Source organism: Cajanus cajan, chromosome 4 (genome assembly GCF_000230855.2).
Source record: "Cajanus cajan strain Asha chromosome 4, NIPB_CcT2T_4, whole genome shotgun sequence".
NCBI lineage: Eukaryota > Viridiplantae > Streptophyta > Magnoliopsida > Fabales > Fabaceae > Cajanus > Cajanus cajan.
Genome location: NC_138520.1, coordinates 64,518,907 through 64,534,252, shown reverse-complemented (window position 1 = coordinate 64,534,252; position 15,346 = coordinate 64,518,907). Strand labels below are relative to the sequence as shown.

The 15,346-nt window shown below is 32.7% G+C and overlaps 1 protein-coding gene across 2 annotated transcripts; it reads right to left on the bottom strand.

Moving 5' to 3' along the window:
- Positions 1-8,725: 8,725 nt before the first annotated feature.
- On the bottom strand, positions 8,726-11,956 carry LOC109792702 (UPF0481 protein At3g47200). 2 transcript variants are annotated; one of them, XM_020352134.3, is made up of 2 exons: positions 11,624-11,956; positions 8,726-10,248 (listed from the first exon to the last, which is right to left on the bottom strand). In XM_020352134.3, exon 2 carries the CDS (start codon positions 10,243-10,245, stop codon positions 9,139-9,141), a length of 1,107 nt encoding a protein of 368 aa, XP_020207723.2. In that variant the 5' UTR covers positions 10,246-10,248; positions 11,624-11,956; the 3' UTR covers positions 8,726-9,138. The 2 variants fall into 2 exon arrangements, with proteins under 2 accessions (XP_020207723.2, XP_082928929.1); XM_083072803.1 differs by lacking the exon at positions 11,624-11,956 and adding an exon at positions 10,329-11,594.
- Between the last annotated feature and the right edge of the window lie 3,390 nt (positions 11,957-15,346).

Sequence of the window (15,346 nt, the reverse complement as noted above, 5' to 3'; positions counted from 1 at the left end):
AAGGAGCAGTTCATTGATGGTTCGCTTCCTTCTCCTCCAACCTCCGATCCTCTTCGCAATACGTGGCGGCGCTGCAACAAAACTGTCATGTCTTGGTTGATTCGATCTATGACACCTTCTATTTCCCAATCCGTTCTTTACATGGATACTGCAGCGGAGATTTGGAAGGACCTATGTGAGCGTTTCTCTCATGGTGATAAGTTTCGCATCTCCGATCTTCAAGCTTTCGTTCACGAGTGTAAACAAGGTGATTCCACCGTTTCTCAATACTATACTCATTTAAAGACTCTTTGGAAGCAACTCAAGCAATATCGCTCTGTCTTGATCTGTTCTTGTGATAATCCATGTTCCTGTGGTATCTTGTTGAAAATCAAAAAGGAACGTGAAGATGATTGTGTGATTAAATTTTTGCGTGGTCTCAATGAGGAGTACTCTCAGGTTCATTCCAACATCTTAATGATGGATCCTATGCCCTCCATTACCAAGACTTTTTCTCTAATTCAACAGCATGAACGCGAAATTGGTGGAACTTCCTTACTTTCCCCCTCTACTGACTCTACATCATTTGTTGCATTAACTGATGCTTCCATGAAACCTTCTTCCTTTGAGCGTGGTGGTTCTTCAAATAATCGTGGTGGTGGTTCTTCAAATAATCGTGGTGGTGGTCATTTTGGTAGAGGAAATGGTAGAGGTAATCACTTTTGTGCAAAATGCAAGAAGACTAATCACATAATTGATTCTTGTTTTGAAATTTATGGATATCCTGTTGGGTATAGAAACAGAGACAAAAGCAACTTCACTTCAAAGGCTTTTGCCAATTTGACTAAGGTTGATTCAGACACAGCCTCTCGGTTTGCTACTTCAGAAGAAAGTTCTAATCAAACTCAGTTTACTCTTTCAAAAGAGCAATATCATGCTTTTTTGGCTCTCATTCAACACAACAAGGATGTTCCTCACTATGTGAATCACGTTCAACAAAATCCTAAAAATTCCTCACCAGGTACACCCTTTTCTTCTTCTTTATGGGTGCTTGATAGTGGTGCTATTGACCACATCTGTCCTTCTCAACACCTATTTGACTCTCTTAATCCTATTAAACCTGTCTCTATTTCTCTTCCTAATCACACCACGGTTTTAGAAAAATTCTCTGGTATTGTTAGATTAGGTGACTTGGTTTTGCCCAATACATTTTATGTACCTCATTTTGCAATGCATTTAATTTCTATTCCCAGGCTTACTTCTTCTGATTGTCTGATACTCTTTTGCGACACCAGTTGTCACATTGTGCAGAAATCCACGTCGAAGACGATTGGTGTAGCTAAGAAGAAGCAAGGCCTCTTTTATCTTTTGGACTCTGTTGAACATGACTTAACTGCATCTACTTTACTTGATATCCATCCTTTTTTCAATCAATGTTTTCCACTATTAATAACACTGTTCATGACACATTGTATAAAAATGCTATTAATAATAGTACTCTAAATGATTCTATGTTGTGGCATTCCAAGCTTGGTCATGTCCCCAATAAAGTAATGCAACAAATCTGTTCTCAATATTCTGCAATTCCTTTTCATAAATTTGAAGTTTGTGATGTTTGTCATTACTCTAAGCAAAAGAATTTATCCTTTTCAAACAGTCATACTACATCTTCTAGATTTTTTGAACTAATACATGTTGATATCTGGGGTCCTTTAAATGTTAGTTCTTTTTAAGGATACAAATATTTTTTAACTGTTGTTAATGATTACAGCCGTTTCACTTGGACTCATATATTAAAAACTAAATCTGAAGTAAAAGCCATACTTCCCTCTTTTATTACTCTAATTGAAAAACAGTTTGATGTTCATTTAAAATGGTTGCGTTCTGACAATGGCAAAGAATTTTATCTTCATGATTTTTTTCAAACTAAAGGTATTTTACATGAAACTTCGTGTGTTGAACGACCACAACAAAATGGAATTGTTGAACGTAAGCATCAACACATTCTAAATGTATGTCGTGCATTATTTTTTCAAGCTAAACTTCCAAAAAAAATTTGGTCATTTGCTGTTAAACAAGCTATTCACATTATTAATCGATTGCCAACTCCCTTATTATCTCAAAAATCACCCTTTGAGATGATTTATAATTGCAAACCTGATCTCACTGAGCTCAAGGTCTTTGGTTGCTTGGCTTTTGCAACCACCTTGTCTTCCAAGAGAACCAAACTTGATCGTCGTGCATCTAAATGCATTTTTCTGGGCTACAAAAATGGTACTAAAGGTTTCCTTCTTTTCAATTTACATAATAAATCTTTTTTAATATCCAGAGATGTGCTATTTTATGAAAAAATATTTCCTTATTCTGTACATGTTCCTTCTATGTCAGCCTCTGATTCTCTCTTATCAGATGTTGGCAAAGACAATGACACCCCTATTTATTCTGATCCTTTTCCAACAACTACTTTTTCACATGGGTCTCCTTCCATACCACTTGACACACCTTTAACTTCTTCTGAGACAACTATTTCTACAGATAGACCTCCTTTATCCTCTTCAAACACAACTAATGATGCAAGTCAAGTCGTTATCCCTCAAACTAGGGCCTCAACCAGAATTAGAAAACCCCCAAGATATTTACAAGAATATTACTGTGAAAATCTTACTTCTTCTTCGGCTGCATCTAACTATCTTTATCCTCTATCTTCTTTTGTTACTTATAATAATTGTTCTCCTTCTCACACTTCTTTTTGTCTTTCTATTTCTGCACAACATGAGCCTACTTCTTTTAAGGAAGCCAACTCAGAGGAATGTTGGAGAAGAGCCATGGAAGCAGAACTTCAAGCTCTGGAGAAGAATCAAACTTGGTCACTAGTTAGACTTCCTGAAGGAAAGCGCCCTGTGGGTTGTAAATGGGTTTACCGTGTCAAATATAAGGTTGATGGCAGTGTGGAACGTTATAAGGCCAGGTTAGTGGCTAAGGGATTCACTCAAACAGAAGGGGTGGACTATTTTGAGACCTTTTCTCCTGTGGTCAAGCTTAGTACTATTCGATTTCTACTCTCATTAGCAGCTGCTCATAATTGGTTTCTTCACCAATTAGATGTTGACAATGCCTTTTTGCTTGGAGATCTCTCTGAGGAAGTATATATAAAGCCTCCACCAGGTTTCAAGCTCTCCCATCTACGCCTTGTTTGTAAGCTGCACAAATCTCTCTACGGCCTTAAACAAGCCAGCAGACAGTGGAACCAAAAATTAACTGAGGCTCTTATTTCCCTTAATTTCATTCAGAGCTCCACAGATCACTCCTTTTTTATCAAAAAGTCTCATTCTTCTATCACAGCTCTTCTGGTTTATGTTGATGATGTGGTATTAACTAGTATAATGATATGGCTGAAATTTCTGCTGTCAAAGCATATTTGCATGCTCAATTTCACATCAAGGATCTTGGTCCTCTCAAATTCTTTTTAGGTCTTGAAATTGCTCGATCTCAATCTGGTCTTATCCTTAATCAACAAAAATATTGTTTGGAGCTTCTCTCTGAACATGGTTTAACAGATTGCAAACCTGTGAGCACTCCTATTGATGCATCTATTAAGCTTTATGCTTCTGAAGGTCTTCCTTTGGATGATCCTACTATTTTTCGAAGGCTTATTGGTCGCCTTCTTTATTTAACAAATACTAGACCTGATATTAGTTTTGCTGTCCAGCAACTAAGTCAGTTTGTTGACTCTCCAAGGGCCACTCACTTCCAGGCTGCTCTCCGCATTCTAAAATATCTGAAGTCTTCTCCAGCACTTGGTCTATTTTATCCTTCTCAAACTGAGCATCGTATTCAAGCCTTCTCTGATTCTGACTGGGCTTCTTGTCCCAATACTAGACGCTCTGTTACTGGTTTTTGCATCTTTTATGGTTCAGCCTTAATCTCTTGGAAATCTAAGAAACAATCCACTGTTTCTAGATCCTCTTCTGAGGCTGAGTATAGAGCCTTGGCCTCTGTTACTTGTGAGCTCCAATGGTTGCAGTTTTTATGTCATGACTTATCTATCAACATTCCTACTCCATTTTCTATTTTCTGTGATAGTCAGTCTGCAATTTATATAGCAAAAAAATCCCACTTTTCATGAACGAAAAAAACACATTGAAGTGGACTGTCATCTCACAAGATTAAAGATTCAGCAAGGCTTGATTCATTTGTTTCATGTGCCATCAAAATCTCAACTAGCAGATGCCACCAAAGCTTTGTATCCAAGGAATTTTACAAAAGTTGTCTCCAAGTTGTGTCTCATTGATATATACAACCCAACTTGAGAAGGGGTATTAAGGATCAATATTTTTTGATCTTTATAACCATAATTAGATAATTACAATATTGTTAGTCATTAACCATAAATAGGCAGTTACAGATTTGTTACTGATGGTTATCTACTATTTGTAAATATATATACTACTTTGTATTACTGATGCACCAGGAGAATAGAATTCAATGATAATCAAAATATGCTTTTCCACTTGGGTTCATCCTCTCACATATTCCACAGGACATAAGGCGAAGCATCCAGGGTAATCTGCGTCCACTAGTGACAAGCATTCCAGCTTCCTCAATGTACAGTGTGAGATCAGGTAGTTCCTCAAAGAGCAGAACAATGAGTGTTTCTGATTCCCCACTTGCCACAAGCAGCACTACCAGCTCTGAACCAAGTGTAAATAACAATTCCACCACATCTTATGATGGAAGTGAGATTGAAGAAAATGATTTTGGAAGTGAGAGGGGATCACTGCTCTAGCCACTTTATTTGTATGTGGTACAACAAACTACACATGTGATACCATGTTCTCTAGTTGATGTGGTAATGAAGAAAGTTTGTAGTATAGTAGTACATTGTCTTTGTGCCTCTAGTGTTCTGATACAATAGAAGTGTGCCTCCGGATATTTTGAGCTTTATTATAGGAGAGAACACGAGCATGTTTGTGTCACGAGGATTGTTTGTACGGAACCTTGAACTATCAATTGACAATCTCGTTCAATTGTTACAAGCTACATCTATTTTTGAAATGTTCATAGTGTAGACTTAAACTTCGATGCACGAGCAAGTGAACATTTGAATTTCTACTTATTAATTATGGGGCTTAAGAAACTGAAGGGCATTGGTTTTATTTGCTTCAGGCATTTCTTTATTGAACCTAATTCTCTAAGATACCCGGGAAGATACAACTAGTTTTGTTATTCTTGAGCATCTCCCATGCAAAAATTTAATAGACCGATACCTGTTCATTTTTAACAAAAAAAATAAATAAATAAAATTGTCTCCATAGTGTTAGTGTTTTACTATGACTCATTATTTGAAAAATATCAACTCCTTTATGAAATATTTTTTTTGTCAGCAGCTATGTTTTATGAAATTATATAATTTGATTATTTATGTAGTTTAATCCTATTTAGTATTAATTTATTATAACACTTTATTATTGTAGTTTAGAACTTTGCATTTTTATGGAGTTAAAATGTTGAATTCTTGTTGTATTAAAAATATTATATTATGCATGTGTATATATATATATATATATGTATATATATATATGTATATATATATATATATATATCTTTAATAGAATTTTTAATGTTATTTTTATAATAAGTAAACTCGTAAGAGTTTATGAAAAGTTTACATAGACTCTTAAATTTAATAATCTTGACTCCTACAACTTATTTTAAGAAAGAAGGAGAAACGAGAAGAGAAAGAGTAAGGAAAACCTACACCTTTCGCATTATCTAGTGAGCAGAGATATCAATTTGACCAATGACCTTGAATTAACTTAGCCCACTTCTAATTAATAATAGTCATTTATTTTGATCCCATTAATAAAGGAGCTTAAAGCCTCCAAAACACACAATCTCAAATAAAAAGAGGTTTAAGATTTAGGGCTTAGCACTAAAGAGAGTTTTTGTCATAGGTTTTTCACTCAAGCTTAATTTTGTTTTGTCACTTCTTAGACACAAGCTTTGCTGCTAGGAGTTCTTACTCCAAGTGCACTTTCACTTTCTTAGCTTTTTGACAATTGAGAGTCACTTTTTAAAATAAATTATGTAAATAAAGTTACTTTACACATTTGAAGATGTTGTTGTAGGTGTCGCTATGGATCATAATGACACCCATTACATGTGAGAAAAAAAATTAATTTTATATACTTTTTCTTATAATTATTACATCATAAATCATATAGTGACTTGTAAAATGCAATTATGTGTAAAGTTGATTTTTTTTTTTAGTTTTATAAGTCATAGTGACTTGCATTTTTTTTTCTGTCTCTCTAGCCCATGACACCACTTTTTTTTTTTATTTAAAAAAATATTTTTTTAAAAAATATGTATATGACTTTTTTGTTATTAGTTAAGTTTAATTTTCTAAATATGTAATATTAAAAAATTGAGGGCATTTATTTTTAAAATTTTGGTATATTTATTAAATAAATCTTACATTTTTTAATTTATTAAATTAAATATTCTTATTTATCAAGTTTTAAAAATAAAAAATGAAACCAATAAATAAATAAATAACAGAAAAAATAGAAAATGGGAGGGGGGGGGTGAGGGTTTCGCGAATTTTTTACTAAAATAGAATTTTAATTTTTTTTTTACCAAAATAACACTTGTACCAATTTATTTACCGAAGTAGCACCTTTTACTGTTCACACTCGGGGAACCGAATTTTGAGCTATTAAATTTTTTTTTCCATTTTGGATCTGAGCATGGGAGATAAAAATGGATTTAGATCGGCCCGTTCTCCTTGCAGAACGACCCGTTCTCCTTGCAGCACCGCCCGTTCTCCTTGCAGAACGGACCGTTCTCCTTGCAGAACGGACCGTTCTCCTTGTAGAACGGTCCGTTCTCCATGAAGAACGACCTGTTCTACTTTTAGAACGATCCGTTCTACTTTCAGAATGGGCCGTTTCAAAACAATCAGAACTAGCCGTTTTGCTTGGACGTTCCAGTTTCAAAAATAATAGACTACGCATGCAACCAAAATCGGTCGTTCTGCTCGCAGAACGGGCCGTTCCAATTGCAAAATCGACGCGAAACTTGGACTACAAAATGAATTTTTTTTTAAAACACTACGAATTCTGAGAACAAAAAAAAATTGAAGTTTAGAATTCGATTCTCCAAGAATTGAATTCTGAGTATGAATAGTAAAAGGTGCTACTTGGGTAAATAAATTGATACAGGTGCTGTTTTGGTAAAAAAAATTTAAAAAAATTCTATTTTAGTAAAATATTTGGGTTTCGCTATTCCTGCTAGTGGCCCAAAAGAAACATAATTGAAAAAAAACAAAAAATTGGAAAGAAAAAATAGTGGAGCAACTCCAATGGGAGTTGCTTGTCCCATGAAGCAACTTAAGTCTCAGTTTGTTGCCATTGGAGGATTCTGACATAGCAACATGAGTTACTTGAAGAAGAGAGAGAGTTGTTTCCTCAAGCAACCGTTCCTTACCAGATTTCAAGCTGATCTTATTGAACATATTTGGGAACGTTTTGAAAATAATAATGATGAAAATTAATTTCGTATAATATTTATGTAATTACTATTATTTTTTTTTAATATCTACTTATTGTGTATTTTTTCTCGTAATTTATTTTCTTTCATCGTAGTGCAATTATCATTTTTAATGAAAATTTAAATTTGGTTCATAAATGATTAGAAAAAAAAATTCTAAAAGTTGAATTTCATAAAGTTTCTTACCATTGAAGTAAATTTGTGTTTGAGTTGCTTAATGCTGACATGACACACTAGAGACTACTTTTTTATTTTTTAATGCATGAAGCAACTCAAATGAGTTGCTTGCATTGGAGATGCCCATTAATTTTATAAATATGATATTTAAAAAAATGAAAAAGGTTTATTTTAAATTTTTTACTATATTTATTAAATAAATCTTACACATTTTTTCAACTTTTTTAAAAATAAATTATATTTATTTATCAGATTTTTAAAAAAAAATGAAAAACCAAACATAAAAAATAGATAAATAAAAATATTTTTTTCATTTTTGTAAGATTTTTCATTTTTTCATAATGGTTCATGCATGTGGCACGTTGATCAAATCCTTTGTTGTTATTATTGTTGTCTTTTTTTTATCACTATATATTTCATCATTTTTTAAATATTTTTTAGGTAAAAATATATTTTTCTTTCCTTATATTATTTATTAGTGTCAATTTAGTCTCACTTTAATTAATTGAATCAATTTAGTCCCATATCTTTAAAATGTATCTCAATGTTTGATTTTTTGTATCCTTCGTTTAAATACTTAACAAATTTGACACATGTCATGTCATATGTCATATTGTCGTGCCACGTGTTATGCTGTCATGCCACGTATCATGTCATCATGACATATGTTATGACACATGTTATAATGTCCAACCATATGACAATGACAAATAATTATATATCGTGGTATACTTGATATGTACAATATAAATTGCAATAAAAATTATGACAAATAATTAATAATTAAATATTGAACAATTAAATAGTATGATTACATAGACACCACAACATGACAAATTTCCACTTAGCTGATCAAATATGACTTCATTTCAAATGGTTCTTTGCTTGCAACATTATTGATATTGCTTAGATATATGGATTGAAAGTTTGAAATGATAACAAATTATCCGATGAGAAGAACAAAAAATTGGGAAACCACACACAAATTTATCATAAAGAGAAAGAGGACAAACGTGGAATCCAAAACTCAAACAAAGAAGGTAAGTTTGCCTTGTAGAAATTAATACAATGCAAGTAAATATTCTGAAAGCAATGGAAAATCATTTAAATAACATAAATTGGATAAAGAAAAACTAATTCTTCTTTGGATAATGATAGCTGAGTATTGCATAACAAGTCTGGATGGCAGTGAGAAGAGTTATCAACGCAGCAGCAAAGTTGTAACCGCGCCTTAAAAACTTGTTCAGACCGTAAAGCCATTCTGAAAATCGGCTCAAATAATGCCACACAATTATGGGAAAGCGAAAGCCTATGACACAATTTGTTGCATAATAGGTGTTGAGGGCATGAATCATGTTCCAGTAAGTTGAATCAACAAGGCCACGGTCAACTCCATTTGTGATAGAACGAAAAAGATTCATGAGATGGTGATTACTCATACTCATCTACGATGATTCCCTTGTTTTTAAGCAGTTGAACGTCGCTTGCACAGCATATCAAATCATTGTAGAGCAACGCCCGAACAGTGAACAAATCTCTTCCAACACTTTTTTTCCACCTGGTAGTGTGAAGCTCCCAAGCAATAAAATTTCGCCAGTTTGCTTCCATGGTTTGAGTGATATGCAAGGGAGGAACTTCTAGCACCCCATTCCTGCTGCTGAATTTTGGAATCATAGAATTCTCTTCAGTTTTGACTATAGTAACCCCAGCGGCTAAGAGCCTAGTGGCACAAAATTTGGGTTCTATTTGTTTATTAACATTAACTTCAATATCAATAACACATGAACCATGGTGGATTTGGGGATTGAGAATGAAGGAGTGAATAAGTTGAAGAATGTGAGAGGCATCAATGGGATCGGGAATAGAGGTAGAACTTGAATCACGAGAGTAGCCAAAAAGAGACAGCGCCAAATCTTGTGTAATACTAAGGTAAATCTTCCAGAGAAACGGGTTGTCGTTAGGAACGAGATGGGGAAAAAATATAGCGAAGACGTGAAAGAGAACAAAAAAGGGTATCTGGTTTTCTAATAAGGTGAGATCGCTCAAGATGAGTTCGATATTCCCGAGTTGAGCTGCGGGGCTAGGAGGGAGTGTGTCATTGTGGGGTTGTAGCTTTGAATTCCATTCCACTGATTGAGAAATGAAAAGCTCTAAGAGAAAGCAAGCGTCGTGTAACATAATGGTGGCTAGACCGTAGCTGTCCAAATCGATTTGATCCCCATAGCTAGTGCGAACAGCTGCGTCTAACCTAAAGATGAATCTCATACAGCTTTTTAGCTTTTCCTCGAGAGAATCTCTTCCTGTTCTCTTAGAAAGGTGCAGCATGCAACGCAACTTGATCTCTTCCATTGGTAGAAGTTTCTTTCTTCCCTTGAACCGGGGCCCGATCGACACCACCTTTGGCTCGTACTCTTTCTTGCTCCATTTCCCAAGTTCCTCCGGAACAATGGCAATGCTGTGTGGCTGACAATCATTTTCTTGTATGGCACCCAACAATACCATTGTTTCGTCTAGCCATGTTTCGAAATCTTTGTCCATCGCCTGCAATTATGGAAAAACATAGTGAATGAATGAGTGGTTAGAAGATTGAATATTAGAGGTGAAAGGGAAAAAACACCCACACTGACACAGTTGAGGAAAGAGTCACTGCCCCTTTGTTAATACGATGAGGCCACTTCATTACACCATGATATATACTGTTTTTTTATATTTTTAATATGTTGAAAACAAAAAGAAACAGACATCAAAATAAATTAATTACACCTTATAATTAAAATGTTACTCGTGATAAGAGCTGAGACTCTGACTCACTCAGAAGATTTTCTATCTCTAAAAAATGGACCAAAAGTATATTTTAAATTTTTTTTAACTGAATGATCTCAATTAAGTTAAAAGACATGTATACTTAAGATAGGTGAGAGAAGTGATTCATTCTAGTTGGATCGTTGTGCACCCACTTCTTGGACTTATTACACACTATTTTGCATAAAATTGATTTAACTATTATGACTGTTGAGGATAAACTTGACGATATTGTTGATATTATAATTGTTGAGGACGAACTTGACCATATTATTAAGAACATAGATTATGAAAGATTCTTCATTAGATAATTGAGGTTTGAATTATGAAGTTTAGGATTTGTAATATCGAATTTAATGGAAAAGAGAAAACGTGATCATAAGGGTAAGGGTTTGAGTGTGGTAAAATGAAATACATTTTAAAATTGTTTAAAAAATTTAAAATTATTTTACTTACTTAATAATAGTGAAATTAAATATAACAAATGTAATATGTATTTCGTTTATCATATAAGATTTATTTACGGTAATTTACAGTAAAAACTATTTTTTAAATGTTATAAAATATTAAACATGAAACAACTAAAAAAAATACAGCGATCAAAAATGAAAATATAGTAAATTATGTGGACCAAAAATGTATTTATTTTATTTTATTTTTAACTGAATGACCTCAATTGAATTAAATGATATGTATACTTATTAAGTTAAATAATCTCAATTAAGATAAGTGAGAGAAGTGATTCATCCTAGTTGGACCATTCTGCCCACCTCTTGGGTTTATTACACTCTATTTTGCGTAAAATTGATTTAACTATTGAGATCTGTCTTGTTTTGCTGTGTGCTGCTTGCCCTTTAGATCTTGACACCCTATCTAGTTATTAGTGTTTAATGTTTAATTAAAAGTAAATAAACTAGCTATGTCTAAGATCATGATAATTATTGAACCACACCAAAAGGCACAATAAATCATTGAACTCGATCACATTTGCTACATACTTAAAAACAAATGTCAGTTCTCTCTCAAAATAAATTATCAAAAATTTGAACCACGAAACAGAAATCTTAGAATTTGGCAAAGCTTGATCTGAATCAAAAGAGAAGATAGAGACTACCTTGTCAAAGTTGTACCCTGTCAAAAACCTCACCCGTCAAGCTAACGATTCAGCCTCAAAACCCAGTGGAAACCTATTCCATAAAGAATGTATGCAGCAGTGAGTTGGTTGCTTCTAAATGAACAGGTACACTGGAAGCAGGATAGAAAGATAGAGTCTTTGAAGGGGTAGAGTCAAGGTCGTCGTTGTTATTAACTTCGAAAATGTGCAATGATTTAATATATTAGGGAAGATATTTTTTCATCTTCACTGATGCTCGGAGCTTCTGACACAACTCTCTCTCTCTCTCATTAAAGGAGGAGGGAACTTGGCACCAAAAAAGGACATTTTTTTTTAATGGGTTCTCTTTATCACACATGCACAACGAAAGACATTAAAAGGGAATTGGTCCCACACACACGGGCTCTCAACTTCCTGCATTAGTTCCCACCCCATTTTTTCACCTTCAAGAGAGAAAACAACGTCCTAATTAAGGATGACAAATATACCCGTACCCGCAGGTAATACTTGAACCCATCTCAACTTTAATGGGGAATATCCAGTTTGATCGGGTACGGGTACGGTTAAAATCCGATATATTAAATCGGGTATGGGTACGGGTATGTACTTACCCGCCCCGTACCCGTACCCGTACTCGTTCCCATTTTTAATTAAATACCTACTTTTAATTTAATTATATTAAAGAATTTTAGTATTTTTTATGTGTGATTATTTATTATAATATGATATAAAAAAATAATCTAATTATAATTATAATATAATTAAAAAATAATTTAAAAATATTATATTTAAAAAAAAAAATTAACAAGTACGGGTACGAGAATACTCGATACTCGACGGGGACGGGAATGGAGATGAAAATCACACACCAGACAAGTACGGGTACGGGGACGGGTATGAGTTTGGCTCGCAGGAACGGGGACGGGGTATCATGAAACCCGTACCCGTCCCGCCCCGTTGCCATCCCTAATCCTAACATTCTCTTCCTAAAAACGTGGCTTCTGTGCTAATTGCAAAAATTTAGAGATAAAAATGGATCAATATGCTTCAATTATTTTTCTTATTGTTATTTTTTAGTTCTTCTCTACCAAGTGTGCCTCTTTTGTTGTTAATAATATAATCAATTTCTAATGGAGAGGGGTAGAACATAGTTAGGATTTAGGTCCTTTCCAAAAATTTATGCATATGATAGACGCGTATATTATTTTTTTTTTCTCAGAAAGAAAAACTCTGCTCCAATTGATGTGTGTGTGTGTGTTTTTTTTTATGTCTATTGTAAGAAAAAAAGTTATTTTTTTCCTATATAAATTAATAACAATCAGAAATTCTTTTATTTTTTTAATTCTCTTTTAGTGTTTCTAAAAAATTATAAAAGAATTGTAGCAATTTTTTAATTTCTAATTTTTAAACTAACAAGATTCCAATCTTGCATAAATGTTTTTTTTTAAATTTTAATCATCTTTTGTTAATTTAATCTATACTAATTTAGATGAAATTATAATATTAAAATAAGTTAAATACTTAAATATTCAATATTTATATAATTTCTTTATATTAATACAAAATTATAAATAAAAAATATTGATAATATTTAATTTATTATTTTAATTTTTTTAAGTTATAATGCCCTTTGTGAAATTACTTATTGCTTTATAATTTTATATTTTTTGTGATTCATTAAGTGATTAAATTTATTTAATATAGATATACTTTTTTTTTATAGAAGCATAAAAATTATATTTTTATAATGTCAACACCAAATGCTTCTGAGTCTGATTGTAATGTCAATTCTAAAATTTCAAGTAAGTTCATTTCTATTGATGTTGTACAAGATGATCAAACTCGTCTTTGGTGTTACATTAGCATATTAGATAAAAAAAAAATCAGGAGGGGAGAAATAAGGGTTGGTCTTGTAATTTTTGTCATAACATTTTTAAAAGTTTTTATTCAAGAGTTAAAGCTCATTTGTTAAGGAACTAAAATTTTTGTGTATGCAAGTGTAAATGATCAATATTTGGTTGAATTGAAATCAATTGTTGAAAATTGGTTAAAAATATAGTGAAACTTAAGCATGTCTTATTGCCAACAAAGCAAATGCATCAAAGTTCTTTATTGAAAAAGGGAAAAGTTGGTACTTTGGAGAAAACATTTAATTTAGAAGATAAGGATAATCTCAACATTGCTAGAATGATTTGTTCTTCTAATTTGCTCTTCAACCTTGCCAAAAATTCCTATTATGTGAATTCTTATTCATTTGCTGCAAATCACATGCTTAATGGTTTTCTTCCTCCAGGATACAATGCCTTAAGGACAACTCTCTTACATCAAAAGAAGGCACAAGTTGAGAGGTTACTTAAACCTATTAAATCAACTTGGAATGCAAAAGGTGTTAGCATAGTATCTGATGGATGGGTAGATATCCAAAGAAGGCCTTTAATTAATTTTATGATTGCAAGTGAAAGGGGTCCAATATTTTTAAAAGCTATTAATGCTTATGATGAGATTAAAAACAAACACTATACAACTGATAGGATGATAGAAGTTATAAAAGAAGTAGGAAAACAAAATGTTGTTCTAGTTATAATACATAATTATGCTCCTGTATGAAAAGGTGTAGAAATGGTTGTTGAAATTTATTTTCCTAAATTTTTGTGAACTCCTTATGTTATTCACACATTGAACCTTGCATTGAAGAATATATGTGTTGCCAAAAGGAATGAGGTAGCTTATGATGAACGTAATTGGATTACTCAAGTTGTTTATAATATGTTTCTTTTGTTAGGAACTTTATCATGAATCACTCAATGAAATTGGAATTTTCAATCACATCTTACCTATAAAATTGTTTGATATAACTAAAACACGTTTTGCATCTATTCTAGTGATGTTAAAGAGATTTAAACTTTTGAAAGGTAGTTTGTAATTGATGGTTATTAGTGAAGAATGAAACTCTTTTAGAGAAGATGATGTGGGTAAGGCTCAAGCTGCAAAAGAATTTATTTTGAATGATGTGTTGTGGGACAAAATTATATATATTCTTAATTTCATTGAGCCTATTTATATTATGCTCAGGGCTTGTGGCACAGATAATCTCACACTTCATTTGGTCTATGAGATGTGGGATACTAAGATAGAAAAAGTAAAGTTATACATCAACATATTATGAAGTTATTTATTTTATACTAATTGATAGGTAAATTATGAATTGCACTCCTTTCCACTACATGGCTCACTCTTTGAATCCTAGGTAAAATTAGCCTATCATAGGTACTATAATGATGAATGACTTTAAGAGGCTCCTGTTGAGATTCACAAGCTCTTGAATCAAATTCTAAGTGTTCTGATGATTACAAAAAGGAAGCATGAATATCATGAAATGTTTTAAGTGAAAAGTTGTAATAGTGTAGTTCATATGTAGTAGTTGCTTGATTGTTTTGTCTTATGCATGTTTATGTTAGTTTATGTTTTATGCATGCGTAAAATCATTATCTTGATTGTCTTGAAAATAGTATGATGATGATAGAGCACAACTTGGGAAAGTTTCTAAATGTTTAAAATCAAATTTTGATAATCAACTCAAAATAATTGATTATTCATTAGCAATAATCGACTATTTGCTCTATTTTTCAATAACATGGAAAACGTGGTAATAATTGATTATCTATTGAAATAATTGATTATCCCAGAATGTGTTCTCTGGAATAATCGATTATCCTGAGAAAT

Excerpts from the sequence above, each read along its gene's own strand:
- LOC109792702 (XM_020352134.3), bottom strand. The coding sequence starts at position 10,245 with ATGGACAAAGATTTCGAAACATGGCTAGACGAAACAATGGTATTGTTG.